At 49.7% G+C, this 14,021-nt stretch overlaps 1 protein-coding gene across 19 annotated transcripts in view; it reads right to left on the reverse strand.

The window, feature by feature from the left end:
* CACNA1D (calcium voltage-gated channel subunit alpha1 D) overlaps positions 1–14,021 on the reverse strand; it is a 302,856-nt gene that overhangs the window by 49,721 nt on the left and 239,114 nt on the right. For 9 of the 19 annotated variants that reach the window (XM_025456187.3, XM_025456181.3, XM_025456178.3 and 6 more), the window contains 4 exons: positions 12,347–12,505; positions 10,939–11,049; positions 2,530–2,613; positions 1,976–2,059 (listed from right to left, as the gene is read on the reverse strand). In XM_025456187.3, coding sequence (XP_025311972.3) covers positions 1,976–2,059; positions 2,530–2,613; positions 10,939–11,049; positions 12,347–12,505 — 438 coding nt within the window. The remainder of the gene's footprint in view (positions 1–1,975; positions 2,060–2,529; positions 2,614–10,938; positions 11,050–12,346; positions 12,506–14,021) is intronic. The other 10 variants (XM_025456188.3, XM_025456184.3, XM_025456190.3 and 7 more) reach the window with 3 other exon arrangements.

Raw genomic sequence — 14,021 nt, forward strand, 5'->3', positions numbered from 1 at the left:
CCTGCCAGCCAGAGGTGGGGATGAGGCATTGGAGAGCTGGCTTGTCGGCTCAGTGAACAAACCCTGGCCACATCCTGGTACCCAGAAACCAAGCATCTACGCCCACTGCCTGCGCATCACTCTCAGCACGAAGCACTCCAGGGAAACCTGCTGAAACTTCACTTTCTTCTATTTTCATTTCCAATGTAGACCATCCCTGACTTCCATCAGGGTCTGTCTGTTCCAGAACTTTCAGGTAAGCAGACTTTGACAAAGGTTGTAAGTGCTTTACACTGGGCGATGGCTAAGCAGGCAGATGTCTGGTCATAAACTCAGGAGAGAGCCCATGGCAGCCCAGTTAGGGTCCTGCTGTTTTGCCATTAGCATCAGATTATTTTATAACCAAGCATAATTTACACATTATGAATGACAATTTTATAGCTGAGTTATGGAATATTTCCCATAAAGTAGAATTTACATAAATCTGGGCTCATAAAGGTTGGGGGAGGTATCTTCCTGGGTCTAGGAAAATACATTAGTACCTTGTCATGGCATGGATTTGGGTGGACACTATCTTACAGTCCATTCCACTTATTAGTCCATGGAAAATCTATACTTGGAATAATAGCCTTATGTGTCCCTAATACTTTCAAGTTTTTGTAGCAAGTATTTTCACAAATATCTATATCATTTTATCATCCTGACATACTTATGAGGCAGGGAGGGCAGATATCATTCACCCCAGGTGATCCGTGGTGGGGACGTGAGGCCCCGGATCCAGTAAGTCACTTCTGAACCAGGACCAGAACTCTCAGGTCTTAGGAGTGCTGGGCCAGTGGCTGTCCCACTGTTCTGTGCTCCAGGCTTAGATTGGACCCAAAGCAGTGGCATAAAGAGGGATCACAGCATCCTTATTTGATACAGGCTGTCTGGACACCAGGATGGGCCACATAATCCTGCAGATGTCAGCCAGGCAGAGCAAGGAGGCCCCTTCCCCAGCCGGGGGTGGGGGAGGAGGGGGCTGGCCACATGGAGCAGAAAGCCAACACCACACAGCAGTCCCACCCCATGCTCCATTCATCCCCACAGCGGGCTCTACACACTGGGGCACATACACGGGACACCCACTAAGACTTGCTGACAAACTGGGAACAGACCAGGTAAGCAGGGCCATTTCTGCCTCCCTCTGGCCCTTCCTGGTTTAGGCATGAGTTAGGTCCAAGAACTGTGGGCAGGAGGCAGTGCTCCCTTTTCTGGAGCCTCTTAATTTTGAAGGAAGGTTCTCACGATGCTTCTGGAAGGGTGGGGGTGGGGGGTCACTCCACCTACCATGCTGCTACTGCACTTGTTTCCTTATTAAAGGGTTCAATCGAGTGCAACAGAGGAGAATGGACACACTCTCCCCATATGTCCTAAGCCCTCATTCTCCTGGTCCATGAGGTCACCATTGTTTTGGGTGCCAAGACAGGGTGGGTATTCCCCAGTGTCACCGGTCAGACTCGGCAGGTGCACAAGATACAGGTGAGGACAGCAGCAGCGGCCACGTGTTCATGGCCTGGCTGTGAAGTTTCCCCCCTGTGCCTTCACAGAACCATCGTGAGTGCCAGGGCACGTGCTATGAACTCCATTTTGCAGCTGGAAAAACTGAGGCACAGAGCAGTCAGGTGCCCGGCCAATGTCACATAGCCAGTGAGTGATTATGTTCATATACTCACATAAATTAACTCCCGGCCCTTCACGTGTTCCCAAGAACTTCTTTTTCAAATCATGTTTAGTTCCAAAACGGCCATTCTACATTCGCTTCTCTGCTCTCTTTTAGGGGAAGGGGGTGAGGCAGGGGGAGGGGAGGCTACAAAACGCTCTTCGTCTTTTCACACCAAATGTATACCCGAATTTCTTAAGTGTAGAGAGAGACCCATGGGTAAGGTTTCTAGGCTCCTGAGTGTCAGACTTAACAAAAACAATCACGTCACAGGACACAAAGTTGGCTACTTACATTCACTTCAGTTATAGCAATATCAACGACGCTACCAACAACAATTAAGGCATCAAAAGTGTTCCATGCATCAGTGAAATAGTGCTGTTAGGGCAAGCATTCAGAAGCCACAGAGGAGAGGAAGCACAACAGGAAAAAAGAAGAAAAGGACAGTGTTATAAAAAGGGAACATTCTAGCATTATGCTACCCGGCTCCTTGAAAAAAAAAAAAATTACCCTACAACAAACATGTTAACAGGTACTTCACTTTGGGTGTTGCTGCTGACACGGCAAATAAAGACCATGAGAGACGCCTGTTGTGCCCTGCCTGCCAGTGTCTCGGGACATGCTGCCTGAGTCAGCCCTCCGGAAGGTGCTCTGTGTCTGAAAAGGCCTGGGATCAAGCTCTCCCCTCACAAGCCTCTGGTCCACAGCTCTCGGTGGGAGATTCCTGGTTTCAGGTCAAGTGAAGTTGGGGCCTGTGACTTGTCCAGGTGATGCCAGTGTGGGGCAGGGAGCAGAGCGCACAGACAGAGAGGACACGAGGCGGGCAGCCACGGCGGGCGCATACTCACGTCGGCTTCGCTGAGGGCCACGTCTATAATGCTGCCGATTACGATGAGGGAGTCAAACGTGTTCCAGGCGTCACTAAAATACCCCTGGACAGAGCAGGCAGGGGGCAGACGTTTATGAGCACGTAGGAACGAAACGCCACACGGATCATACGGGGACGTATGGGAGGCCCCGCAGCACCCATGGCAACCGGGTGGGGTGGGAGAGCCAAAGAGGGAGGCAACGGTGCTGTCCACCGGCGGAAAGGGACGCAGGCTGGGGAGCACCTGCATGTGTGAGAGAGGGCACGCACACAGGCGCACGCACACGCATGCACGCACTCACGCACAGCGCAGACCCAAGGCCCTGGGAGGCACCACACCAAGCAGAGCTTCTGCAGGGCGGGGGCGGGGGGGGGCATCTGAAAAGCCCGCCCTTGCACCCGGGTGACAACTTCAAACCCTCACAGGAGGGCGTGCGACTCATCTAAGTCTGCAACCCTTACACAGAAGGGTCAGCAGGCCCTCCCCTACTCCTTTCCATAGTTCTCTTCTCCCAGTTAAAGAGCACTGTGACCAGGCATTTCCCACCACCCTCCTTCTGTGCTCTGAAAACTAACCAGTAAGCCTCCTGCTCCCCCTCACCAGTGCAAGAATTACGAAAGGTGTGCTGTGTCCTCACAGAGTCCTTGGGTTCACCGGGACAGAGGCACAGTGATGCACGCAGTCCAGGGCACAGAGTTGCCCCATGTGTGGGGGTGGGGGTGGGACACTCACTCCAGTCTATGGGGAAGGGTGGGCTGTGTAGGAAAACACAGGTCTTACAAAGGAAAAGCAGTCAAGGGTGATGATGTGCTAAGGCTCCCATTGGCCTGGAGAGAATCCTCCTTGTACCCCAGCCCTCCTCCTCCTCCCTTCCCACACTACCCTCCAGGCTAGGAGGGTTCCTCATCATCCCTCAGAACACCAGCAGGTTCTTACCACGTGCACATACACCCTTCCTGCTGCCACTGCAATCCCAGCCTCCCCATCCCTAACTCTGTCTGCTCAAATCCACTTCTTCCTTTGAGGTCAGACCAAATGCTGGCTCCTTGTAGGGACCTTTTCAGATCCTCCTGATGTCTGCTCTGCCCCTCTCATATGTCCTCATCACTGGATTTGGGGACTTTGTCTTCAGGTCTATCCCACTGAAATCTGTCTGGGGATGAGTACCATACTCACTCTTCTGTCCCCTCCTCAACGAGCCTCGCTATCTACCCCAGAGCCTTGAACCCATTGCCCCCCACACTGCAATGTCTCTTTCACCCACTGACCTAGCATCCTACCATCATTCAGATCTTCATGTCTTGCAACAAGCATAAAGGCACAATGTCCCTATGATTGTGACTTATAAATCCGTGTATATGTACGTGGCATACATTTTACATACCCTCTTATGGGCTCAGCACAGTAGATGGCTGAGTTACTGCCTGCTGTCTCCTGACACATCCTGGAAGCCCTTGGTCAGAGGGGTGGGGATGGGCGCTGCACACAAAGGCTTCTGATTGCAAGGTTGACAACTCTGTCTGAAAGTCAACTGTGCCTTTTCAAAAAGTCAGAACGTGTTTTGGAAATAAAAAAACCATTCAGGTCTGAATTACATAAAAAGGGGCCAAGCATGGTTACAACTGGGTACACTTAGTGAGGATGAAGAAAACCAGAGGGGAAGGTACTTGAAGTGTCAGGTCCCATGAACTTGTGATCACATGCAGGCCCCAAGAAAGCCACTGCAGAGCCCCAGCCTTTGATGACACAAGAGAAAATGTCTATGTGTTGGCCATCCTAATGACTGGAGTAGAGATGTTTGTTCTAGTCACTGTTGATCACTCCAAGTACAATTATGGAGGAGCTCTGACACTAATTGATGGTTTGGACTTTTAAAGACTTCATCTTAAATAATGTAAGATTTTCCCACCCAGCTTCCATGACCTCTCACCCACTTCTCACCTCCCTCTTTCCCTCCTGTCACAATCTAGCTCGCTGACTGCCATCCTCCCAGACCCCTCACCTCAGGCCTCCAACAAGTAAACAAAGGGAGTGTGCCTGCACCAACCCTGCCAACCTGTGTACACAAGTCTAATGGGGCAAATCTTAACGAACATCACATTTTGTACCTTCTAGCTTTTCTTCCCAATGCTCTCTGACTCTTAGCTGGCAGACTGGGGCAAGGCCAGCTGCTCTGAGGACTAGACTAGTGCCACTGTGCATGCTGGCCACACCGGCTAGCCAGGAGACAAAGAGCTTGCACTTGGACCCCAGATCCAAAGGAACATAATGCTTCCTTCACAGAGGAAGACCTCCGAACACAAAAGTCAGCTGGGTCGGGGTGCTGAGCACTGCCCTGGGGGTGCCAGGGTTGTCAGAGTGCCGGGTTCCCTTATTTACACTGTGTGAATAGGTAACAGGCATCTGACCAGCAGACTACTCTGAGGGCCAGAGCCTGTCCTTCGTTTTCTGGATTTAACAGCATCTCCAAAGCTAAGGAGACTATGGTGATCATTCCCATCTCCCCAGAGAGGAGCGGATGCCTTACTGCTGGGTCCCAGTAACAATCGGGCCTCCAGGGTACAGAGCAACTGAAGACCTTAAGTTCTCCCCATCTCCTGTCTGGGCACACAGCCCACCCCCGTTCATAGCTGCACCCCACACACTGCTCCTCCTGCTACAGTTGGCTGTTCACCTGAGGCCAAGGCCACCATCTGCCCACATTCTTTCGACTTGATTCTGAACAGCTCCTTCCCTGCTTTTCTACAATTATCAGTACTTACCTCTGAATCATTTCCACTGGCCTACACACTATCCTCCAGTTGGCCCATTCTGGTCCACTGTGATACATAAGATCACCTTAAACCAGGGCAACAGGGGCTTACCATTTGGGGTCCTAGAACATTTTGACAGTCTTGTCAACTCTCTTAAGAAGATCCCTCACATGCACACAATTGTGCTCAAGTCCTAAAGAACTTCTGGACTGAACGTACATACCCCTTATCCAGGCAGCAGGAGGCTTGTGCTGATGCAGGTGGCTGGAATCATAAGCTTGGACAAGGTGGCTGTGCTAGGGGGCCAGCAGAGGCAGAAAATGCCAGGATCTTTTTCTCCCCAATTCTGATTCCTTTCTTAGGGGCCTCCTATGTAATCAAATAACTGTCGATTGAACGCAACTCAGTCCCCCATCCTCTCCCACCAAAGTCACCGTGCTGTCTGGGTAACCAGAAGATGAGACAGGGCTGCTGGCAGGGCGCCCATCCCTGTGCCCTCTTCTTTTGGCCAAAAGTGACAGGTTCTCCTGCTGCTGAATGCCGAAGCCAGGGCCCCTCGAGTGGAACCAGCAGTCCCTAGCACTCAGCCAGAGTCAACTCTATTTTTTATCCAGTCCTACTAGCTTGAAAAGACCAAGCAAGTCAGCCACATGCCATAATACCTATTATTCAGAAACATGTCTGATTCAAATAGTAAATCATAAAGCAGACTAATATGGGCATTAGGGCCTGGGACTTTCAAGATTTCCAAGAATTCTGATTGTCAGTGCCCATCTCCTGTGGGCTCTTGGACGCAGAGCTGGAACCTCTAGCCAGGATAGAGTGCACAGCCATGGCATACGTAGCGGAGGTAATGTTTGCGGAACAGAAACGAGAAGCAGCCCAAATCTGGGTTCATTTTGCTGCCTGGAGTCCCTCTCACCTGCAGATATGAAGGAGCCCACACAAATCACCTGCTTTTGTGGTTTACCATGGTAGCCAGGTCACTCAGCAATTTCTGCCAGGGACTGTGTGGGCAGTCCTGGACCTAGGACACGACCCACAGTACCAGATTTTGGTAGATACCATATGACAGCTTTCTAACTAGCACAAGCCTTTCCAGAGATCAAGTAGGGGCTTACAGGAAAACATTCACATTTGGCCACTCTACTCCAATCAAATACTCTGTGACAGGAAATACCCTGCATACCATCTGATGCCAAGAGGCTGCACTTACAGGCTCCCCCATTCATGCCTTTCTTCAATCCACCCATCCTTAAATAGTGGCCAGCAAGGAGCAAGCATTGTGTGAAATGCAGGAGACCCAGCCTGTGACCTCAAGCAGCTGCTCAGCAGCTACTAGAGAGACCCAGAGATGTACTGATAATGACATCGCCCAGTAAGCATCTAGTAGACACACAGGTGAAGGGAAGAACAGACTTTGGCTGAGCTGGTGGGGAGGATGTCATAGAGGAACCCACATTTCAGACAGGCCTTAGGAAATAACAAGGCAAAAGGAGGACTTCCAGATACAGAAACACGTGCCATGGAAAGGTCTAGCTTGTTAACAGCTGGGGTTAGGGAGCATAGAAGGAACAATAGGGGAAGCAACTGGAAACAAGAAAGAAGTGCAAATCGACCAGGGTTTGGTAGAGGACTTTGAATATGAGACTAAGAAAATTCTAATGTTTTTGCCCCCTCAGGCAATAGGTGGCTGGTACCCGAGTTTCATTGTGGAAGATAAGCAGAGAGGGGATGGGGAAGATTTAACAGTCCAGCCAAAGGAGGGGCTAGAGAGGTCTGGATGAGATGGAGGTGGTCTGCATGTAATTACCAGGTGAGAAGGGGACCAGGAGAGCACCGGAGAAACCGTGACATCAAAGTCTGGCGGAGCCCAGAAGGACTGGTGCAAAGTTCTCACCAAGGAGAAGAATGTTTGGTCTCAAGTATTATTTGGCATTAAAATAAATCACCTAAAATAGATGTGGTCACTAAAGAGCTGAAAAGACTATCAACTCTTCTTTCTAGGAGGTGGAGGATGTCCTCTAAAAAGATTGCTGAGGCTTTGTTAAGAGCTCTTACTCTTGCCAGGAGCCCTGGGGCAGGGAATGCCACCCTAGGAGGCTGGTGGCACTGGATGCCAGTTTCCACTGTGTAGCAGCTCTGCATGGAAGTATGAGAACAGCACCAAAATACTCTCTTCTCTCCCCAAACCCAACTACCCTTTACTTTTTGCAAGCCCAAGTGGCCAGGATCATAAATTAGACATTTTTGAGGTAGAACCAAGATCAAAATGCAGACTGGGAACAAAGTATGGCTCTTTGAGGGAAAAGCCTGTGGCCAAGGCAGCTAATCTGGCCTCAGATACATGCTGGACCAAGGCAGGTGACATCTGGAAGTACAAAGAGGGAGCTTCAACAAACAGGACGTGCTCTTTCTTCCTGCAGAAGCAGGAAGGTCCTCCTTCTTCACTCTCCCCTCCTTGGAGCAAAAGAATTCACGGGAAAAGTCCAGTGCTTTCCCTGGGAGTACTGGAGGGAGAAGCCAGGGAAGTGGGCTTATCCTACTTAAATCATGACCTCCCTTTTAAAAGCTAAGGATGGGGGATCCCTGGGTGGCGCAGCGGTTTAGCGCCTGCCTTTGGCCCAGGGCACGATCCTGGAGACCCGGGATCGAATCCCACATCGGGCTCCCGGTGCATGGAGCCTGCTTCTCCCTCTGCCTATGTATCTGCCTCTCTCTCTCACTGTGTGCCTATCATTAAAAAAAAAAAAAAAAAAAAAAAAATGAACTGTGTTGCTTTAAAAAAATAAATAAATAAAAGCTTAGGATGGCACAGTCACTTTCAAGTCAAAAGCACGATCCAGAGTGTGCAAGGTCAATGCCAGATGGTGGCTTTTCCCTTAGGGAGCAGATATAACAACAGCCTTCTTGCTTTCTCCTAATTCTGCTCTTTGGCTTCTTGCCACCTTGCACTCTTCCCTAGAACCAATGCTCAGAAGAGGTCTTCCCAGGCCGTGAGCCTGCCTCCCCGACTCTGGGCTTCTTGCCTCTGCCTCTCCACCTCAGCCCTCCCTGCTTATGGAGGCAGGATGACCTGACCTGCCAAGTCCTTAAACCACTTCTTCCTAAATGTGTGCTCTTGGGAGGCCCTACCTCTCCAGCAGACTCTTGAATACAGAAGTCCCCATGGTCAGGTTTCCAAACCACACCCCCCTCCCCACGCGCCTTCTTTTAACCCATTCTCCTCACAGTCCCTTCTTGTCCATCAGGAAGGGTCTTGTCAACTTCACTTTCTGTACCTGCATCCCAGAACAGCTGCAACCATCTCTCTCCTGACAGATGCTGGCAAGTTTTCCTAGAAGATGTGCCCCTCGTTGTGGGTAACACTGCCCCATGGGGCCCTATAACAAATTCCTTACAGAGACAAAGGCTTTTCTTGATGAGACCCATGGGTTAGGGGCTCCCCTACAGCCATCTCCTGGAAGATTCTTCCCTCACAGCCTCTACAGCCTGACTGCCCCTCTGATGAGCCAGGAGGGGCCTTGTCGACTTCTCAGGGAAAGCCTACTCACTTAGGCTTGCTTTGTGAACCCAGAAAAGAAAAACAAGGAAAGTCAGGGAGCATTTTAAGGGCTTTGTTTCTTGGTGAACTGATTCTTACTCCTCAACATAAAGTCTGTCTTCTTGGCTTCAGTGAATGCAGAGACAGTGCTCCTCAAGTACAGAGATGGTCCTATTGCTGTTTTATGCTATGGAAATATCTTGCTGGGCAAAACGACAAAGCAGCACAATTTCTAGCGGAAATCACTCATTTTAATCACTCTGATTAATCAGTACTGATTAAAAAGTAGCTACTCATTTCCCTCCTGATATCACCAGTGTGATCAGTGTGATCACATGCCACCAAACCCTCCTCCCAGATTTGATATCAGTGGTTTACTGGGCAGAGGGGTGTACGAGCCCTTTGGTGCTCTGGCCTGCTAGTGGGTGCGCGTTCACACACAGATACACACACGCTCTCTCTCATGCACACATGCCGTGGGCAGGTGTGTCTTCCCTTCAGCCCAGAGCAAGCTCTGAAGCACTTCAGAACTTAATCACCAGGCAAGGGAAGACATGGCAAGGAGATCTAGAAATGGTCCGTGGATACGTTCCATGTTGTCTCTTTTTTGATGTTCTTACTTGGCAACCTTTTTCATCAATCCAGACAAATATTGTTCAAAGAAGTAAAGGTGATAGGGAAGCAAACCAAAAATTTCAAAGGAAATTAAGATGAACTTGGAAAAGGAGGAGATGTTTATGTAGGTAGATATGGACAAGTCACAGTAAATAACATCTGGCCATGCGTAAGGTGCCAAATGTGACCCCACTGCAATCACCCCAAGTGATCACTTACAAGTGTCCTTTCTTTTTGGTCCACAAAGATCTGATAAAGATTGCATAAAGATTAATTCAAATTAAAGAAAGGAACAGTTTTGGATTAGAATTCCATGTAAATATGGAGTATGCGAAACCATCATATCATAATCCAAGTCTCAGTAAAACCAGTGTTGTCAGATGCCTTACGCACAGATGAACCAACAACGGGGTCCCCAGATCCTGTCACTGCCTCATACTGATGGTTGGGGGGCTTTGCTAGCAAAAAGCTGAGGGTCAAATGTCCCACAGCTCAGTCAGGATTTGCTCCTCTGTCTACAGTTTTAGAATGAGGAGGCACCGTGACTTGACGATGATGGTGGTGGTGGTCACATAACAGTACTGATGTGTCCGCAGCATGTTACTACATGCCAGGCACTTTTCTAAGCATGGCACAGATAGTGATTCTTTACCCCTCACAACCACCTTGTGAAACAGGCCTTTACCCCTCACAACCACCTTGGGAAACAGGCCATAAACTGTCCTCATTTTACGGGTGAGGAAAGTGAAGCACAGAGCCTTTAAGGAGATCACTCTCGTTAGCAAGTGGGGAGCACGGATTTGGATCCAAGATTGTGTATGCTCTTTGACATTGCTCTGTCAAGCCTCTTGGACCACAGACATCGACAACTGTGGGAACTGGGACCGGGGCCACTCCCTCCCCAAAGGCAACCCGATACGCTGACTAGTCCAACAGTGTTTAAAAATCTCAGGTCTTGTTTTGTCTTAAAGTCAGTGACATTTTTCTAAGTCAAATAAATGGTAAGAGATCTCCAATTGGTAGAACTTTCCATAAAAAGGTGAAAAAGCTGTAGACCAAGACCAAATAAACCCAAAGTCTTTCTCCTGGAAACCTAAGAGTAAAATCAAGGCTGAATTCTGTCTGATGGGTTCTGTTAGAACAGTTTGTCTAATGCTCGAGCAATGAAGCAGGTTTCTCTGAGACAGCACGATGTGCTATTCTAGAGACAGAAAACCCGGTTCAAAAGTCTCCATTCTACAAGTTCCCAACTCTGTCCCCCCTTCTTTTTCTCAGAATTATTTTTATGAGATTTTGTAGTTTTGTTTTCCCTTATATACACAGATGCCCTAATCAGATATTAACGTTCTCAGGTGATAACCCAGTTATTGGCCAGAACAATTCAGCATAACTCAGTAACACAAGATGAACAGGAAGCGTGTGCTTCTCTGGGGGTGATTCAGCAACAGCCTTAGAGAAGTGGGTTCAGAGACTCACCTTAGGTTTAAATGCGATGACTTTCAAAACCATCTCGACAGTGAACACCCCAGTGAAGACCATGTTCAGAATGTCCATGGCGTCATTGAACATCTTGGACTGCTCGTAGTGCTGCGGACGAAGACAGAGGCACAGTTCTCAGAGGCCTGGTCCAGCCAGCCTCACTAAAGGAGGCTCCCCAGTCCCCTGCTCCCTGCAGGCATCCACCCTCTGCTTGGACATGGAGGCAACCTCCAGTGGTTCCAACGGCACATGGTTAACTCACCACAAAGCACAGGGGGACCTTGACAGAATGAGGATGATTGGAAGATGAAGGGGAAAGACATCTATTTCCTCTGCTCAGGATGAAGGGAACCCACCCTTCCTCCCCGCAGGGTTTATATTCAGGGCCTTGACCCAGGTCCAAGGCAGAACCCACCCAAAATGTCTATGACTAAAGGCAGGATTTGGTTGGGGATAAATTTGATGCCATCCAGGTCCACATTCAAGAAAAGGTAGTATTATCTTGACCTCACACTTTTTCTCTACATCAACATGTGGCCCTTTCCATTCATCAAGAATTCTTAAATTAAAAAAAACATGCCAGAGAACGTATCCCTGGTGGCTTTTAGACCCATTTTCCAGACAGCACTGGGAGTTGGGTTGTTTTGCTTAACTTCTTAAAATCAGTGCAGAGAATGGATCTAAACCTTGGCCTTTGCTTCTGTCCTACAGTAATATCTACTTGACAGTGTAACTGCTGGAAATGTTCACTGTTAATACCAACTTGGCCAACTGAAGGGAGTTACATGTCTTGCCCCCAAAAGGGGGGCCAAACTCTACTCCATAAACCGGAAGATTCCCCACCACCATTCTAAGTGCTCTGTGAAGACAGGAGTGTGACTTATGTTTTGTTTTTCAACATTGGGTGTTTGCTCTGACAGGCCGAGTGCCTGACATGAAAATCTTATCTCTGACATAGGTATGACTGAGTTCCCATTTTGCCAAAGAAGAAAGCAAGGCTCAGGGGATTTAAGTTACCCTACCAAGATTGGCCAGCGGGTCAGGAGTAAAGGCAGGATTGCAATACCTGTCTACCCCACTCCAGACAGACAAGACTTTAGTTCTTAAATGCTCCCTGGCCTCAGGAGGCCTACAGTAAGTGTTTATCGAGTCAGATCCCAGGTTGAGGCTCCATGAGAATGTTACTTATGGTCACACCATACAGTCTTTTAAATAAAAGAACCATCTTAAACGCCTACCGTGAGAACTGTTAGCCAGATTGGGACTCTGGCCAAACTACAGCCCAGACTCATCAGAAAATCAAACCCATTCTCTTGTGAGGGGGCGGCATTCCGCCCTCAGAATTTGGGGCAGGGGGCTGTGCAGAAGGCCCAGACGTGATCCCCACGGCTGTCTCCATTTTTACCTGCATGGCCAAGCAGAGTGTGTTGAGCATGATGAGGACAAACATCATGTATTCGAAAGGCGAGGAGTTCACCACGTACCAGAACTTGTACTGGTAGGGGTTTTTGGGGATGTATCTCCGCAAGGGACGTGCTTTCAAGGCGTATTCAACACACTGACGCTGCAACGGCAGAAAAGAGCAAGGAGGAGTCCTGAGCATATCCATGGGAGGACGACACAGGTCTCGTCTGCTCTGAACGCACATCCACTGTGAAGGGCTGTGAACCAGCGGAAGCCACGACAGCGACCCCCACCAGCACCACACCACGTCACATCACTGGCCATACCAGCTCCGCCACCTCATCAGCTCCTCAAAGCAACCTGGGGTGTGGGTGAATGGAGCACTCAGTTTGCTTCCATTTTCCTCATTAAAGCAGAGGTCTAGCCTGGGCAGTGGCTTGCCTGAGGTCCTGTGGGCAGTAGAGGAGTGAGGCCTGATGCAGGCCTTGTCCCTGCCCTTCCTCTATGCCCATGCGTTATGCCTGCCCTTCTGCCCATGCCACCTCGAGGAAAGGAAGCCAGGTAACAAGAGGCACAGAAATCCTCCAGAACCCCAGGGGCTGAGCTCACTCCCTGAGACTGGAGCCACACGAGACAGCTCAGTCAGACCATACTAACCACGTGAGTCTGCTAGTGAAGTAGCTGTGTGTTTACCTGGGACCTTCTGAAACTCAGGAGCTTGTCATGTTCATCTCAGAATCCCCAGGACATGGTAGTAATGATGGCCAGAGAACTGTCCTTCCCACTCATTCTGGGGCTGAGACTGGTCCACCCTTTGCAGCCCAGAGGGAGCCTCCAACCCCTTTGGCTCAGCTTAAGGTGCCACTTGTTCCTAGATCCAGACCTACTCCCATTCTCTTGCTTTGACCTTGGCTTCTGACTTCAGACAGGTTCCCTCTGTCTAGGATCTGGCCCTGCTGTAACCTCACACACTGACTCCAGTGACCCCTAATTCAAATCTGTTCTGGACCTCAAGAGGTGACACAATGGTAGCTCTGGTTCTGCTACCTGGCCAGCCTGGCTTTGCCCTGCTATTCTTCCGTGGGCTGGGAGGTGGAGATAACAGGGGATGAAGAAGAGCTGTGTCAGGCGTCCCGCTGACCGTCACTGACAGGATCTGAAGGGATGCTCTGACAGCTCAAAGCAACATCTTTCTACAAACCCAGCTGGTTTTGTCCTCACTTCCCCAGGGGGCACAGCTGCAGCCCAAGACAGACTGCCTCATTACAGCCACTTCCCTTCAGGAAGCCCAGGTTGGCAGATGATCCCTACTCCTTACATCATCAAACAGGGGTGCTATCGAACCAGGGCCCGGGGGAACTTCCAGAGCATACTCTCCCTCTCACATCTGGAAGGGACCTCTAGCAGGGACTCCTGGGAGCCCTCAATCTAGAAAGAAGGGAGCAAGCCCAGAGAGGAGGAATTCTCCTGACTCCCTCACATCATCATGCAATCAGAGCAGAGGGCCCCCCCGCTGCTATTAGATTGGTTCGAACAAGACAGTAACTAATGAGAGTGACACCAGTATAATCTTAGACCTAGGTTTAAAGTGAGTGACTCTCCCTGCAGTGGGATAGGACACTTCCTCCTAAATCAATGGTTCCCAAGCAGGAGACATTTGGCACTGTCTGGAGGAC

This window comes from Canis lupus, chromosome 20 (assembly GCF_003254725.2).
Source record: "Canis lupus dingo isolate Sandy chromosome 20, ASM325472v2, whole genome shotgun sequence".
Classification (NCBI taxonomy): Eukaryota; Metazoa; Chordata; class Mammalia; order Carnivora; family Canidae; genus Canis; species Canis lupus.